General features: G+C 37.5%; 1 protein-coding gene across 1 annotated transcript in view; it reads left to right on the top strand.

Annotated features, from left to right (window-relative positions):
- EXOC3 (exocyst complex component 3) overlaps positions 1-16,768 on the top strand; it is a 30,368-nt gene continuing 13,600 nt past the window's right edge. Inside the window, exons 1-5 of the mRNA XM_027869106.1 lie at positions 1-188; positions 5,155-5,353; positions 6,609-6,828; positions 8,610-9,291; positions 16,343-16,460. Of these exons, the coding sequence (XP_027724907.1) occupies positions 5,210-5,353; positions 6,609-6,828; positions 8,610-9,291; positions 16,343-16,460 (1,164 nt within the window). The 5' untranslated portion in view covers positions 1-188; positions 5,155-5,209. The remainder of the gene's footprint in view (positions 189-5,154; positions 5,354-6,608; positions 6,829-8,609; positions 9,292-16,342; positions 16,461-16,768) is intronic.

Below are 16,768 nucleotides of genomic sequence, written 5' to 3'. Positions count from 1 at the left end.
ATCCCGGAAGCGGACGTCTTTGGCGGTCGGGGAAGGGGGTAGAGACCCCCAGATCGTGACCGCGGCGGTTTGGCCGCGCCGTGGGGGGTGTGGCGGAGCGCCCTGCTCGGAGCCTCTCGGGGGCCGAACTTCGGTGTCCAGTGCCTCCGACAGGCGAGTGTCGGCCGCGCAGCCCCGCCCCGAAGCAGGTACAGCCCGGAGTGAGGCCCCGAGCGATCGGCCGGGGAGTCGAGGGACGGCTGAGGGAGCTAACTGGGCTCGGAGCCTGAGGCTTCTCTGTGGGGTCCGGAGCCCTCGCCCCGGCAGGTGCAGCGGCGGCTCCGGGCCTGCGGGCCTCCGGTCCTTCGTCCCCGAGTTAGCCGGCCCAAGTCATCGAGGGACCGGGCGGGCAGAGCGGCCCCGGGCTGGATCGGAAGGGGGAGGCCCGGCCGTGTCCCGCCTGCCCCCGGCCTTGCCCTCTTGCTTGCCTCCGGCTCGGGGTGTCCGGCCCTGAGGAAGCTCCTGCGGGGTCCTGGGGCCTCCTGGGGTGGGTCTCAGCGGGGGCTCCGAGGCCGTGTAGTTGCCGGGGACCCCCCCCCCCCCCCGTGGTTTCGGCTTTTGTATCATCTGACCCTTGGCAGGGTTGGGTTTTCTCTGTCATCATCTCCAGGATGACACAGATTGGGGAAATTTTGACAGGTGGCAAATTTGGGGCAAATCATTTAACTGCTGAGAAGAGATTTACTGTGCGCTCTCAGGCCGAGTGGGAGGGGGCCCTTTTCAGCTCCTGACACTTATTTTACTGTCTTTAGGCTATTCTCTCTTCTTTAGGCTTTCAGTTAGTTTAGGTAGATTATATCCTCAGGTTTCAGTCACTTCCCCAAAGGACTTAAAAAAAAAAATTAGACTGAACTTCTCTGAAATTCCACCTCCGGGAGGCTATTTCTGGCCAGCACTACTAGTGCCTTGCCTTTACCTCCTCATATGTACATGGTTATTTGCATGTTGTCTCCCCCATCAGAATGTGAGCTTCTTGGGGGCCTGTGTTTGCCTTTCTTTGTATCCCCACTTAGCCCAGTTCCTGGCTCATTATTAGTGTTTAATAAGTTCTTGTTACCTGACAGTACTGACTGTCATAAGTGACATTCGGTCAATGACCAGATAATCATAAGACCTGGTCAAAAGGGGCACTAGATTGGAAATGCTGGAGACCTGGGGGCTCAGCTTTTCTACCAACTAACTTTGGAAGTTGTTTGAGGGATCTGGCCTTGGTTTCTTCATATTTAGAATGAGGTGGATAGACTAGATATTCTCTAAGATATGTTCCAGTTCTATTATTTTATGATTCTATAGCCATGACTTGGAATCATAGAGCTGGAAAAGGCTTTGGAAATCATCTACCAATCTTCTTGTTTTTACAGATAAACATAGGCCCTGAAAAGTTAAATTTCTGTAATGTCACACACAGCCGGTAAATGGCAAAGCCAGGATTTTAAGCCAAATTGTCTTGCTCCCAATCCGACTGGTTATTATTGAAAGGTAGCAAATTACCACTGACTTCTTTTCAGAACAAGTCTCAGATATATGGAAAGAGACATTAATAGTCACCGGGAGTATTCTCCATTTATTCTCCTTTCTCTTCTCAGTTATCTACCTAGATTATGGTTGAAATTTCGTAATTAGAGATTAATTTCCTTACCTTAGAACTTTGTGCCAAATCAGAATGCAAAAAAGGCTGGGTGAGGTACTATATTATGTTTTAATCAATTATTTGCAGCAAAGCATCAAAGCGTTTCTCCTCATTTTCTTTTCTGAGAGCTTTTTCCTCTCCATGAAGCTGCCCCTTCTAGAAAATATTGCTTTCCCACTAGTGAGGTTATGTGTGTTAGTGTTTAAATGACCGGGCTTGTTATCAGAGATTCCACTAGTTTTCCTTAGAAGAGGATCCCACAAATCTGAAATTACAAAGTGCTTCTCAAATCCTAATGGGTGGAACTAGGGCCAGCCCTAGGCAAAAATAAAAAGTAAGGGAAGCTTGTTTTTGCCATCTCAATCTCCTTTTTATATACCTCTTGCCTGTTTATGTTTTTATACTAGCAACCCTCACATTTCCTCCTCAAAAACTACTCTTAGAAAAGGAAATGAGGAGAAGCACTTCATGATTTGCTACAAATGACTGATTAAAACATATTACTTCTCCCAATTTTTTTTTTTTTTTTGCATTTTGACTTGATACAAAGTTCTAAGGTAAGGAAATTAATCTCCAGTTTTGGAATATCAATTGTACTTTAGGTGGGTGACTGAGAAGGGGGAGGAGAATAAATATTCCCAGTGCCCATTAAGTCAGAGCATATAAATGAATTTTCTCTTACATCTAAGATCTCTTCTGAAAGGGAGACAGTGGCAATTTTGCCACCTTCCAGTAATAACCAGTTGTATAGCAGATTATATATTTTGACTATCAATAAATGTAATGTAATTGATTGATCATCTCCACAGTTCTACTCTTTAATTCTTTCAAAACTCCTGAGTTTTCCTGTTCCTATAATTTAGCAATAGCTAAATAGCTATAGCAATAGCTATAGTCCTGAAAAATCCTGGTAATTTACTACTGATTAACCAAGAACTTCTGAACTACTTTAAAAGATAATTTGAGGTAGAGATCATAGAATCACTTGGTGCCCAGAAGGATGTACCAGATCTGCTGTAATACCTCATTTTCTTTCAATATCATTTTTCATAAAAAGGGGGAAGAATTCAAGGTGAGTTTTTCCTCTTTTTCTACTTTCTGAACTCTTTATTACACACCACAGGTCTAAATGAGGAGGTAGAGTTTAAAAGAAACCTGGGAAGATAGATCAATAACCAGAAGTTCTGGAAAATCTAGGCAAAATGTGGCTGTGAAATGAGTTGGGCAGAGATGGTGGGTGAACATGGAAGTCTGATCCCTGAAATAGGTCATAGGTCTAGAAGAGACAGAGAACTAGTCTTAAAGAGTACATTCCTTTCTTACATCCCCTTAGTTGTTTTGGGGGAGAGGGAGGCTTGAAAAATAGTGGAAGATCTTTCCAAGAGTCTTAATGAGAAGTCAGAACTGAAAAACTGGTTCTTCAGGGGAAGGGAACTACCTGGAGATGGCTATTTTGGTGCAGTAGTTTGTATCCATTTAGGAAGAAAACCTACCTATGAATTATGTTTACGTTATCATGAATGAATAAAGAAGCGTTAAGTGCTTATGCTTACTATGTGCAAAGCAGTTACCACAGATAGAAAAGTAAGACAGTCTTTGCTCTCAAAGAGCTCACGTTCATTTTAATGAGGGAGACAACCACATGGAAAGGTTCAGCTGCAAGTCAGATAGGAAAGTCCCATGGTCCATAGCAGATAGTAATGTCTCTTTTTTTTTATGCCTCTTTTTTAATGTCATTGCCACCAACAAAATAATGTCACTTTTTGTTGTTGAACTTTTTAACAGTTCCAAGTACTTTTGTGTGTGGGGGGGCGGTGTTCAATACATGATAATGTTGCATCTGTAGAAACACTTGCCAGGTTCATCTCTGTAGGCGTTGCTTCCCTGGGTGAAGGCTCTGGGCACAGGGTTGGAAGCATTGCTATTCCAAAGACACTTGGGTTTAAGGTCCTGAACTGTTTGCATTAAGGTTAGAGGCAAGCTGGTGATGAAGCTGATGGTAGTAGTTGGACTTGCCTGGTATATGCTACATACTGTAGCTCTCTTAGGCTACCTTGCTGCTTCAGATGTGCCGGCTTGTCTGCCCTGTGTGTGGCTCTTGGTGGGGATGGCTGGCTTCTCCAGAGGAATTGCTTCTCTAGATGATGGCAGTAAGGGCTAGGCTCTTATCAGGAGCAGTGGTCTGGGAGGTATGGCCACTCCCAAAGCTCCCTGTGCTAAGCTACCTGTTGGTGGCACTTGATTAGCATTTGTTGCTCGTGGCAGTGAGGAAGGTAGATCCCTTCTCTACAATAATTTCTCCCCTCAGTGATGTCTAGGGGGACTAGAAACAGTTCATTTGGTTTGGATGGCATTGATATTCCCAAGGCTTTGGGGCTCAAAGTCAGGGTAATGGCCTGGAAACATTGCTATTCTAAAAGCTTGGGTTCAGTGTCCTGAACTGTCTCAATCAGTCTTCGGGGGAGATAATGGTGAGAGTGGTGGGGTGGTTTGACTTGCCAGGCATGTGCTACTCTACCCTGAGGATGCTTCTAAGCAGTTTGTGTAGACTTTGGTCTTATATTGGCCTCTGGGTTCCCTTCCAAATCATGCCTACAAAGTTCTGCTCCCTTTCTCTGGTTAAATATTACTGAAAGGAAGTTCTCATATTTGAATCATGGAATTTTAGAGCCAAAAGTGATCTTAGGCATTGAGTCTAATTTTTTTATAGATGAGGAACCTGAAAGCCAGAGGGGTTAAATGACCTATCTGAGATCACATAGTTTGGGTTTCAAAGGCCAGAAATACAAAGGTTTGGATATCTTTTAAAAAACCAGAAACCTACTTTTAATGATTTTATGCATAAGATCTTAGAAGTTATAGTATGTCAACAGGCAATCACAATTTCATGGAACTTAACATGAAAACTAGGTTTATTACAAGAGAAATGAACATGCATGTGGAACCCAAAGAGTTCATAATCCATACAGAAGTTTGCATATTTATAACATTAGGACAAAGGAAGGAGGAGAAAACACAAATCTCCACCTAAAGAGGTTTGGCATGGGAGGGGGAAAGATACAGTAAAGGTGAGAAAAGGACAAAACCCCTCCTGAAAGGGAGGAGCAAGGCGACGGCAAAAGCAACATTCTATTTCCTTGGAAATTGCTAGACTATGAAGAGAGAGGATGGTTTGCTTATCTGCAATGGTCCCAGCTGCCCAAGCAGTTTCTTATCCTGGTGCAGACTGACTGTTTTGACTCCCAAGGACAACTTGGGATGCAAACAACACATTATTTCAGCTTGGGGTGGGGGGGTGGGGGGCCTTGGCCTTGACGCCTTCAGGGCCTCTAGCATGCTCGGGGTCCAGTGTTTCTGGAAAGTGTAGCAACTAAAAATGATAAGTTCAAGGGACCCCTTAACATTCCTCAACACGGAAGCTGTTTGCCTAACCAGCCACTTTTAGTTAGTCGTTTAATAATAACTGCACCTTCATATTTCACCAGTGCCATTAAATGATGGTGGTATGACAGCTTTGGGAATTTAGAACACTTTCTGACCATGGAGGAGACTGATCGGGAAGCAGTAGCAACAGCTGTTCAGAGAGTAGCTGGAATGCTTCAAAGACCTGACCAGCTGGACAAAGTGGAGCAGTATCGCAGAAGGGAGGCTCGTAAAAAAGCCTCAGTGGAGGCTAGACTGAAGGTATGAAACCAGTGTAATCAAATGTGATGAGATTCATTTCGGGATAGAACAAATGGCCGTATTTTCACATTTAGGTTCATTCCATGATTGAATTCGGCGTATACATAATATTTTCAACTATGCAGTAAAATGTGATGATGCCAACTTTGCCAACTCAGAATTTATAATTATTTGGAAAAGAATAGAGCAGACATTTTTCTTTGCTTAACAGACTCTTTTCCTAGTGCAAATTAATAGTGTAAAAAGGATTGGGAGGATGCTTGACATATTAAAGAGAATCACCTTTTTAAGTACCTTCAAATAGATCATTTAAATGTATATGTTTAATCAAGAATTGCTTTGCTCTGCATGAATTACTCAGCTCTCATCAGGCCCTTTACAGATCTCTACTAAATCACTCTTTGTTGATTTAGATTGAGTAACTGAAAGTTTGTAGAGGTAATAAAACATGTTAAAGATTCTTTAGATTTTTTTTCAGAATGGGCTTTATTCCAGGTAGTTTGAATTGGTGAGCTTTTACTGTACTCTGCAAGTGGAAGATAATTACAGATTTTACATTAGCTATTGTTCACATAACTTTTCAATATGTTAAGCATTCTCCCAATTCTTTTTACTTGCTAGCTGGACAAGTCACTTCACCTCTGTTTGCCTCACTTTCCGTGTATGTAAAATAGGGATAATAATAGTACCTCCTGGGGTATTGTGAGGATCAAATGAGATGATGATTGTAAAGCACTGAACGCAGTGCCTGGCACATAGTAAATGCTATATAAGTGTTAGCTCTTATTTAGTGAAATCTGGGGCTAATATTTTTCCCAATAGTGACTGGGATCTTTTCGTGGCCTCCAGTTGTCATAATAACTGCTTTTATTTTTCTCTTAAAAAGAAAACAACAAAAAACTTAAATCTCAATTGCCACAAGTAGGTTGTTGACTTTGAGTTCCCTCCAGCATCACCAGGAGTCCTCAGTCTTATGTCTCCTTGCTTTCCCCTTCCCCAGCTTCTACCTCAACTTCTAGTAGTGCAGCAAATTTAAAGTTTAAGTTTAAAGTTGTATTTAATAATTAATATCCTCTCGTGATTGGTTCTTTTTCACCCAGGCATTGGACCATTTCATAGAATTCTACAACCATTTCTAGTGATACAGCTCTCTCTGAATGACCAACTGCTATGTAAAGTGTGTTTTATCAAGAAATTGTGAAGAGGGATCGCTGGCTTTTGATAAGTAATGTGAACAATATCTCCCTCTGTTTAGGCTGCAATCCAGTCACAACTGGATGGTGTCCGGACGGGTTTGAGCCAACTTCATAATGCATTAAATGATGTAAAAGATATACAGCGGTCTCTGGCAGATGTCAGTAAAGACTGGAGACAGAGCATCAACACTATTGAAAATCTTAAGGATGTGAAGGATGCGGTAGTACAGCATAGCCAGCTGGCTGCTGCTGTAGAAAATCTCAAAAATATCTTCTCTGGTAAGTGAATATGAAGTATTATTTTTATTGTTGTTGTTACTATTAGTTTATGATGTAAACCATCTTTTTAAAAAAATAGTATTTTATTTGTTCCAATTACATGTAAAGATAATTTTTAACATTTACTTAAAAATGTTTTTAAGTTCCAAATTTTCCTGCCCTTCCCCTGACCCTAAAACAGTAAGCAATTTGACGTACCTTACATATGTGCAATCACGTAAAACATATTTCCAGATTAGTCATGTTGTGAACGATGAAATAGACCAAAGGAAAAAAAAAACCACTAGAAAGAGAAAGTAAAAATAGTATGCTTCAATCTGCATTCAGACCCCATGATGCAAATCATCTTAAGTGTAATGTAGCAGAATAACACTGAATGCCTTCGTTTTATATCAGAAACTTCTTACTAGCTTTATCATCCAATTTGTATTAGCCCTCACTCTGCACTTTATTTTCTGGACATCTCAAAATTACATTTCCTCATTTCTTGGCTGGCCGCCATGTAGGTAGCCCCTGATTTTAGATACTTTGTATTTATAGAGATCTTATTTTAAAGTAGGTTACTCTAAGTCTAAATTCTGATTGCACATGCATTGCATTCTGGTAATATATACACAGTGTATCAGTTTTGGATATTGATGAAGAATGCTATCAAGTGAGTGAGCCAAGTTAGTGGGAAGTTAAATATTTTGTCTTTGTTAGGCTATGTTGAATGAGTGCAGTAATGAGATACAAAAAGCCACATACTGCCTATACTGAATTACCACACATTTAACTTGTTTTCTCTCAATTTGCAATCATCAAATCAATACTTACAAACATTGTTATTGTGTTATAGGTGATTCCACTGGGGCATTGCCGAAGACAGTGTTGCCCTACAAAATATCAATACCACCTTTGGGGGTGCCTGCTAGGATAGTGTCCAAGCTAACAGAGAGAAGGAAACTATTGAATTATGATATAACAAAATTTTAGAACCCAAAGGGAATTGAAGTTATCTAGTCTAGCTTTTTAATTTAATTTTACAGATGAAGAAACTGAAATGCAGAAAGCGTCTTGTTTTCTCAAGTTCATAGAGCTAGTTAGTGGTAGACCTAGGAGGAGAAACTAGGCCATTTGACTTCTTGTACAATGTACTTTGGACTACATCACACTGCCTTTCTGGAATTGGGATAATGCCCTAATGATCTTTCATCCTCTTAACTTCATAACTCTGGGCAAGTCACTTCAATTTTTTTGTCCTCGGTTTCCTTTAATGATATTATTATTATTTATTATTATATATTATTATTTAATGATAATTAAAATGTTAGAATAGATGATCATTCAGGTGCCTACCAACTCTTAGATGGCACACCTTACTTTGTGTTGCAATATACTTTTGTGTTGTTGATATTTAAAGTCAAATGATATCTGTTTAAAAAACAATACTTCAGCTCACTCTGTTCTGTTATTTGCAGCATTTACGTTTAATACTCAAAAGAGTAGAAAATTATTTGCTATATACCTAAATTAAATTTCTGTCAAATGATAAAAATGCATTGCTGGCAACAACTTATCCAGACAGAGAATTAAGAAAAAATTTTCTCTTTTTTGTAAGCTAACTAGCCAGTATTGGGATTGAGTTTTTTAGAGGGTTCTTTTTGGCTTAATTTTCCATAAATACTTTCATTTTATCTAATTTATCAGTTCTGTAGAGTTAGCTTTTTGTTTAAATTGTTTTTTTTCCTTTCTCTATATTATACATTGTTTTAACTCTTTTTTTTTTTTCCCCTACTTAGTACCAGAGATTGTTAGAGAAACTCAAGACTTAATTGAACAAGGAGAATTTTTGCAAGCCCATAGAAAGCTGATGGACCTAGAATGTTCTCGGGATGGCTTGATGTATGAGCAATACCGAATGGATAGCAAGAATACTCATGACATGACTCTCATCAAACTTTATTTTGGGGACATGGAGAAACTTTCTGAGGAGTTAGGCAAGCAGCTGTGGATGGTGTTGCAAAGATCTTTAGTTACTGTTCGCCGGGATCCTACCTTGCTCGTTTCAGTTGTCAGAATAATTGAAAGAGAAGAAAAAATTGATAGGCGTATGCTTGATCGGAAAAAACAAACTGGATTTATCCCTAGTGGGAGACCCAAAAAGTGGAAAGAAAAAATGTTTAACATTTTGGACAGAACTGTGACTACTAGAATTGAGGGTACCCAAGCAGATACCAGAGAATCTGACAAAATGTGGCTTGTTCGTCACTTGGAAATTATACGGAAATATGTTCTTGATGATCTACTAGTTGCAAAAAACCTAATGGTTCAGTGTTTTCCTCCTCATTATGATATCTTCAAAAAACTTTTAACCATGTACCATCAGGCTTTGTCCACACGCATGCAGGAGCTTGCATCAGAAGACCTAGAAGCAAATGAAATTGTTAGCCTCTTAACCTGGGTTTTAAATACTTACACAAGGTAAAGTGTACTTTATATTTATTCACTTAGCATTTATTAAACAATTAAGTCCATACTATGTGCAATGAACAGTGTGAGGTGCTGAAGGAATACAAAGAAAAAATAGGTTATTTAATCTATTAAGATGTTTTTTTAAAAAATAATATTTTGTTATGTTCTGAACTTGACACATGCCAAAAAAGTGAACATTTTCACATATGAAAAATGATAGGAAGAGGTCATGTATGAAACCATGAATCTATTAAGTACAGTATTTTTAAAAGTATATCATAAATTTGGCATATTAGTTACAAAATTGTCCTGCTTGTCTTTGAACTTTGAACTTCTTTTCTGTGTTGAATTTTTAAGAAGCATCATATACATTCTTTTCTTTCTTTTTATTTTTTAACATCACAGCTCTAGATTCTTCTCCCCTACAATTCTGTCCCCTCACTCATTTTTTTAAACTCTCTCTTCAAAAAATAAGCTTAGCCAAAAAAACCCAAATCTACACATTAACAGTACACATTTGGTACCAATTCTCTGTCTAGAGGTGAGAACCTTGCTTCATCGTTGGTCCTCAGCAGTCACATTTGGCCATTGCATTGATGAGTATTCTTAAGTTATTAAAAATTCTTTTTCTTTACAATGTTGTCATGGTATAAATTGTTTTCCTGGTTCTCACTTCATTGTGTCAGCTCATACAATTAGTTCCAGTTTTTTTTTTCTGAATCTATCCCCTTTATCATTTATTCCAGTCCTAAATATTCCATTACATTCATTTACCCTAACTTATTTAGCCATTCTCTAAATGATAGGCCCCCCTGAATTTCCAGTTCTTTGCTACAATAGAAAAGTGCCACTAATAATAATTTTGTATATTTGTATACGAAGTTATTATTACCATCTAGTAGTGGTATTACTGAGTCAAAAGGTATGCAGGGTTTTATGACTTTCTGGGCATAGTTCAAAATTTCTTTCCAGAATGGCTGGGCCAGTTCACCACTCTACCAGCTGTACATTACTGTGACTCACATCAGCTCTGACAAATGCCATTTTCCTTTTTTGTCATCTTTGCCAGTTTGAAGTGTGTGATGGAAATAAAGAGTTTTTTATTAATTAGCATTTCTCTTATTAGCAAGTGGGAGAACTTTTATATGTTTCTTAATAGCTTGCTATTATTCTTTTGCTAATTGCCTGTTCTTATACTTTGACCATTTCTATATTTGTTGGTGGCTCTTCCTATGTAATGTATTTGGTTCAGTTCTTGATGTAGCTTAAATATCAGACCTCTGTCAGGGAAATTTACTGCGAACACTTTTTTGAGGTTTTATTGACGTGTTTTGTTTTTACATTATAAACATCTTCAGTTGACTCCAGCGCCGTGAGAGCTCTTTTGAAACAAAGTAAAACTAACAATTTAGGGGCAGCTAAGAAGCGCAGCGAATAGAGTGCCAGGCCTGAAGTGAGAAAAACTCATCTTCCTGAGTTCAAATTTGGCCTCAGACACTTATGAGCTATGTGATTGTGAGCAAAGTCATTTAACGCTGTTTGCCTTAGTTTCCTCATCTGCAAAATGATCTGAAGTAGTAAATGGCAAACCACTCCAGTATCGTTGCCAAGGTAAACTCCACATGAGATTACAGAGAGTTGAACACAGACAAAAGGACTGAACACCAGAAAAAAACTAATAATGCAGTGACCTCATCTAAAAGTGTATGCAACATTTCACATCTGTAGCTTCCCTAATCTCTTTTTAAAAAAAAAAGTTTTTTAAATGATCAGAAGTCTATTTTTTCTCTCCTACCTCCCATCCCATTGAAAAAAAAAGCAAAACAAATTTCTCGTAATAAGTATGCATAGTTAAGCAAAATGAATTTCTTTGTCTCTGTACAAAAACATATGTCTCATTCTGTGCTCTACATCTATCACTTCTTTTCCGTAGGTGGATAGCCTATTTCATCATCAGTCCTCTGGAATTGCATTGATCACAGCTTTTGCAGTTTTCACAGTTTTTTAACTTTACACTGTTTTCGTTATTGTGTAAATTGTTCTCCTGGTTCTCCTTTTGTTCATCATTTTATAAAAGTCTTTAAAAGTTATTTGTTTTTATAATATTGATGTTATAATATAAAATCTTTAGTTCTATTTTTGGTGCTTTTGGTTCACTCTTCATCACTTCACATAAGTTTGTCTCTGTCTCTGAAATAATTTTTCCTCATTTATTACACAATAATAGTATTCCATTATATTCCTGTGCCACTATTTATTCAGCTGTTCTTCATTTGATAGGTATCATTTTAATTTACAGGTTTTTTCCCCTTCTACAACAACAACTACAACAAAGAACTGCTACGAATATTTTTGTACATACAGGATCTTTTCCTATTTCTTTGATCTTTTTTGGCTAGGTTGGATTAAAGGATATGCACTGTTTAATAACTTTTTATGTATAATACCAAATTACTTTTGAGAATGGTTGTATCCATTCACAATTTCACCAATAGTGTATCAATATATTTGTTTTCCCATAACTCCTCAAACGTTTATCATTTTCCTTCTTTGTCATCTTTGACAATGTGATGTATGTGAGTAAAATCTCAGAGTTGTTTTAATTTGCATTTCTCTAATTATAAGTGATTTGGAATGTTTTTTCCTATGGCTACAGGTAGCCTGGGTTTCTTCCCTTGAGAACTGTCTTTTATATACTTAAACCCATTTAACAATTAATGATCTTTCCTTTCTCTTTATTATGTCATTATCCATTTGGAGCTTATTTTTATCTGTAGTGTGAGATGTTGGGCAAAAACCCAATTTCTTCCAGATTGCTTTCTAGTTTTCCTAGTAGTCCAATAGTGAACCTATATGTTCCTTTTAGTATGTTGATTTTCTGATTTTTTTCATGATCAGCTTTTCTGTTTTTTAACCAGTATTACATAGTTTGGGTGGTTATGACTTTGTAGTATAGTTTAATATCTAGTACTGATAGATCCCCTTTCCTTACCCTTTTTCATTATTTTCCTTGAGATTTCTGTTCTTTTGTTCCTTCAGATGAATTTTATTATTTTTTTCTAGCTCTATGTCATAATCTTTGGATAGTTTTATGGGCCACTGATTAAGTAATTTAAGTAGTGTTGTCATTTTTATTATATTTGCATGGCCCAACCCCATGGAAGACAGTTTATCAGAGAGCATTTATAAAAATCTTACTATATGCCAGACACTGTGCTGAGTGTGCAGAGAAAGGCAAGAACATCATCTCTGCCCTGAAGGAAATCATATGACTGAGACAAAATGCAAACAACATACAAAATACATACAGAGTACATGGAAGGTAATCTCAGAGGGAAGGTACTAGCAGTATGGAAGACTAGGAAATACTTCCTAAAGATGGTGAGATTTGAGCTGACAGCATTCCAGGCATGAAGGACAGCCAATGAAAAGACATAGAATGTTGTTGGTAGCCTGGGTGCCTGGGATGATAGTGGTACCCTCAACAATGTCTCTCCAGTTATTTAGTTCTTTCATTATTTCTTCAGAGAGTGTTTTTTTTTTAGTGGTATTAATTTAATTCCTATATGTGTTTTAGTAGCTAGATGTATATTTTATACATTATATAGTTATTTTGAGTGGAATTTCTCATTCTATATCTTTTTTGGTTTTGTTGTAATATGCAGAAAGGTTAGTGATTTGTGTGAGTTTATTTTATATCCTGCTACTTTGCTGAAGTTATTTAAATGTTTTTTACTTGACTCTTGGGTTCTGTACATAGAATATTATATCATACATAGAAATCAGTAATTTTCTTTTTTCTTTGTGTTTATTCACTCATTCTCTTTTTCTTGTCTTATTGCTAGCATTTCTAGAACTATATTAGATAATAATGGTGATATTAGGCATCCTTGCTGTTCTCCTGCTCTGATTGAAAAGGCCTCTAGGCAGTGTGGGTCTATGGAAAAATACTGGCTCTGGATTGAGAAGATCCAGGTTCAAATCCTACATCTAGTACTATCTATGTGCCTTGTTGTGTAAATCACTTAATCCCTCTAAGCCTCCTTTTTCTTAACTGTAATATGAGGGATGGATCTAGATGGCTTGCAAGATCCTTTCCATATCTGAGTTTTGGGTGTTTTTTTGAATGGTGTTTAAAAAACTTCACTAACCATTTAAGTTCTTGGCAACCATCAGAATTGTTTTTGAGCCTAAGAAAATTCTACGTTGTTGACCAGTGTATGTAGGAATTATACTTTTCCAAGAGGTCAAGGTCAATATCTGACCTTTAAATGTTTAAATATTTTGTTGTGATATTAGCAGTTTTAGTGATAACTTCCCCCCAACTCCCCAGTAATCAAGGTTGGTAGCAGTGTTTTCTTGTAAAATAACTGGGTAATTTCCATTTTTTTCTTGCTACTAGCTTGGCATTTATGGTTGTTTCCTGTTTTGGAACCTTCTACCAATAATGGAAAATTATGAAAATAGCTGTTCTAGAGTAGTAAGTTTTTATTTTGTTTTCTATTATTGGGATAAGGATAAAGATAGGGACTAGACCTTTTAGTTTATTCGTATAAGGAGCTCCCAGGTAAGGAAACTGTCTGACAATGTGATTGGTACCATCTTTGCAATTTATGGTCTTTTTTAAATAGTATTTTATTTTTTCCAATTACATGTAAAGATAGTTTTCAACATTCACTTTTATAAGATTTTGAGTTCCAAATTTTTTTTGCTCTCTGCCCTCCTCCCTCCCCAAGACAGCATGCAATGTATCTTAGAGATACCCAGAGTATGGAGGTGGGATATGAATGATGGTCTCACAAAGGAAAGCAAATCCCTAGGTGGAGAACCAAAAGAGAGGAGTGTCAGGACTCATGGGCAAGGAGAGAGTATTTAAGAGGAAGGAAGTGATCAGTAGTAACAAAAACTGTAGGGAGGTCAAAATAAAATGAGGACTCAGAAAAGGCCATAAGCTATAGTAATTAAGAAATTACTGGGGTGGCTAGGTGGCGCAGTGGATAGAGCTCTGGACCTGGAGTCAGGAAGACCCGAGTTCAAATGCGGCTTCAGTCACTTGACACTTATTAGCTGTGTGACCCTGGGCAGGTCACTTAACCCTGATTGCCTCAGCAAAAAACAAAAAAAACCCCAAAACCCCAAAAAACCAAGAAATTTCTGCTAACCTTGGAGAGAGCAGTTTTAGTCAAGTGGGAGAGTTTGAAGCCACATTCAAAGGTTTATAACTATTCACTTCTAACTAGATACATTAGCAGATTCTGTGCTTTTTGAGTTAATTTGTTTGCTTTTTGCAGTTTTTCCTTGTCTTCCCTTACCAGTTATTTCTCACTGCTCTCCTAGTCCATTCCTAGTGTTTTACACACACATACACTGGTTCTGATATGCTATAACATGGGAAACAAGATAATCATACTTGTCAGAGTTGTTTCTAAAATAAAAATAAGTTATCTCTTAATAAAAGGCCTAAGAGGTTGCCATTGAATAACATGTATGGATTTTGTGACATCTCAACTTTGAGAGTTTTGAGGTCTTCTTTGTTTTCTTTTTGCTTCTCAGCTAGGCTCTGCAGGTAGAGGCTATTGAATTTCTGAAAGAGTGAGGTAAAAAGTGCATGGTGACTAATTCAAGTAGGCTGCACTTTAGGACTATATTACTGAAAAAAAAAGTTAATTTTAAATAGGCAACTTGGTAGGTTAGAAATAGTTTAATTGAAACATTGCTAGGTAGTATTAAAATAAATTATTAGAGTATTTTTTTCCTAATCTAAAATTTTGAATTTTAATGTTATCCTCATATGACCAGTCTTATATAGAAATCAGAGTTTGATTTGAATAGCTAAACTATATAATTAGTCTATAAAATCAGGCGTAATTCTAATAGCTAAACTATATAATTAGCCTGGAGCAAATGACTACCGTGATTCTGAGGAAGATCCATAAAAATTATGATTTATCTGAAGAAGTACAGAACTAATATAATGGATTCTATTTTTGTATTGTCTTAAAATGAATTTTGACGCTTACTTCATTTCTTGCAATAGCCCTCACGCCCACCTAGAGAATTATGCCCTCCTTTGTAACAAAGAAATCAGGCAAAAACAACCACTGTAATGGCTGAGTCAAACATTGTACATAACATTCAGCCTTTGTGTTTCTCCATATTTCTTTTGAAAGCCAGGAGGTCTTGTTTTTTTTTTTTTTTTTGGTTATTTTTTAGGCAATTGGGGTTAAGTGACTTAGCCAGGGTCACACAGCTAGTAAGTGTCAAGTGTTTGGTCTGAGGCCGGATTTGAACTCAGGTCCTCCTGACGTCAGGGCCGGTGCTCTTTTCACTGTGCCACCTAGCTGCCCTCGTCCAATGTGTTTTTTAAGAAAGTGTTTAAGATTAACACTGAGGACTAGCCCCTCTTAAAGCCTGTGTCACATGTCTTTTATGTCTGCATCTATTCATAGCTACACCTAGAGAATAGGACATATCATGGTATTATTGTATGTATGTGTTTATTTTAAACTACACTACTCTACTTGTTACATAGAACATCAGATTCTCCCAGGAGGCCATTTAACTGACATGAGAGGGAGTGAAGATAATGTAGCTGACTCTTTTGTTCTCATTCTTAGCCATATGATCGTGGAACAGTGAATTAACCTCCCAGATCCTCAGTGTCCTTATCTGTTTAATAAATGCATATCTCATTTGGCTTTTGTAAGATTCAAATAGAATAATATATGTGGACCATTGTAAACTCTTAACATTTAAAGTAGATGGAAGGTTTTAAAATGAGGCATTATAATAGCAAAGAAATGCAATAAAGCATTAATTCATTTGGTACATTCTACATTTAAAATTTTTCTTTTTAAAATTTGGATAGTATTTTAAATTTTACCAAGATGTATCCAACATTCACTTATTTCCAAATTTCTTTCAGAATTGACTAAATTTCAGACCAAAATGAATGGCAGTATAGCATCATAGGGGGAAAAACACATTTCCAGTGACTTAAGAATTTTCTACTTGTCTTTCTTCATTTGTAATTGGTCAATCTTGTTTTGGTACAATATAGTGCAGAGATGATGGGAAATTTGGAACTGGCCCCAGAAGTGGATATAAATACCCTGCAGCCCTTAATTTCACAAAATGTGGTTTCTGACCTGCTCGACACATATATGTCAACGCTTACAGTGAGTAAAATTGGCATGTGCCATTGCATACAAATAAGACCTGTTCTATAGTAGTATTATGCTGCTAAATATATGGCTGGCCCTAGCTTTCATGTATACATAGTAAATAGTTTTGACATAATAGTTGCAAAGGGGAAAAAGAAAGCCTACTTTAAAATTTACTTTAGAAGGTTTTAAGGTTGCTTATGTCCAATCTTCGCTTCTATTTATTGTCTCTTTTTGACATCTAAATGGGATGCTGAGCTGTAAGCAAGGTACTTTTCCCTATTAGGGCTTGAAATTTATGGTTGCCAGTAGTGAATGACATA

Source organism: Vombatus ursinus, unplaced genomic scaffold (assembly GCF_900497805.2).
Source record: "Vombatus ursinus unplaced genomic scaffold, bare-nosed wombat genome assembly UNPS02014791.1, whole genome shotgun sequence".
Taxonomy (NCBI): Eukaryota; Metazoa; Chordata; class Mammalia; order Diprotodontia; family Vombatidae; genus Vombatus; species Vombatus ursinus.
The sequence above is the reverse complement of the archived record's forward strand: the minus strand, read 5'-3'. Positions and strand labels throughout refer to the sequence as shown.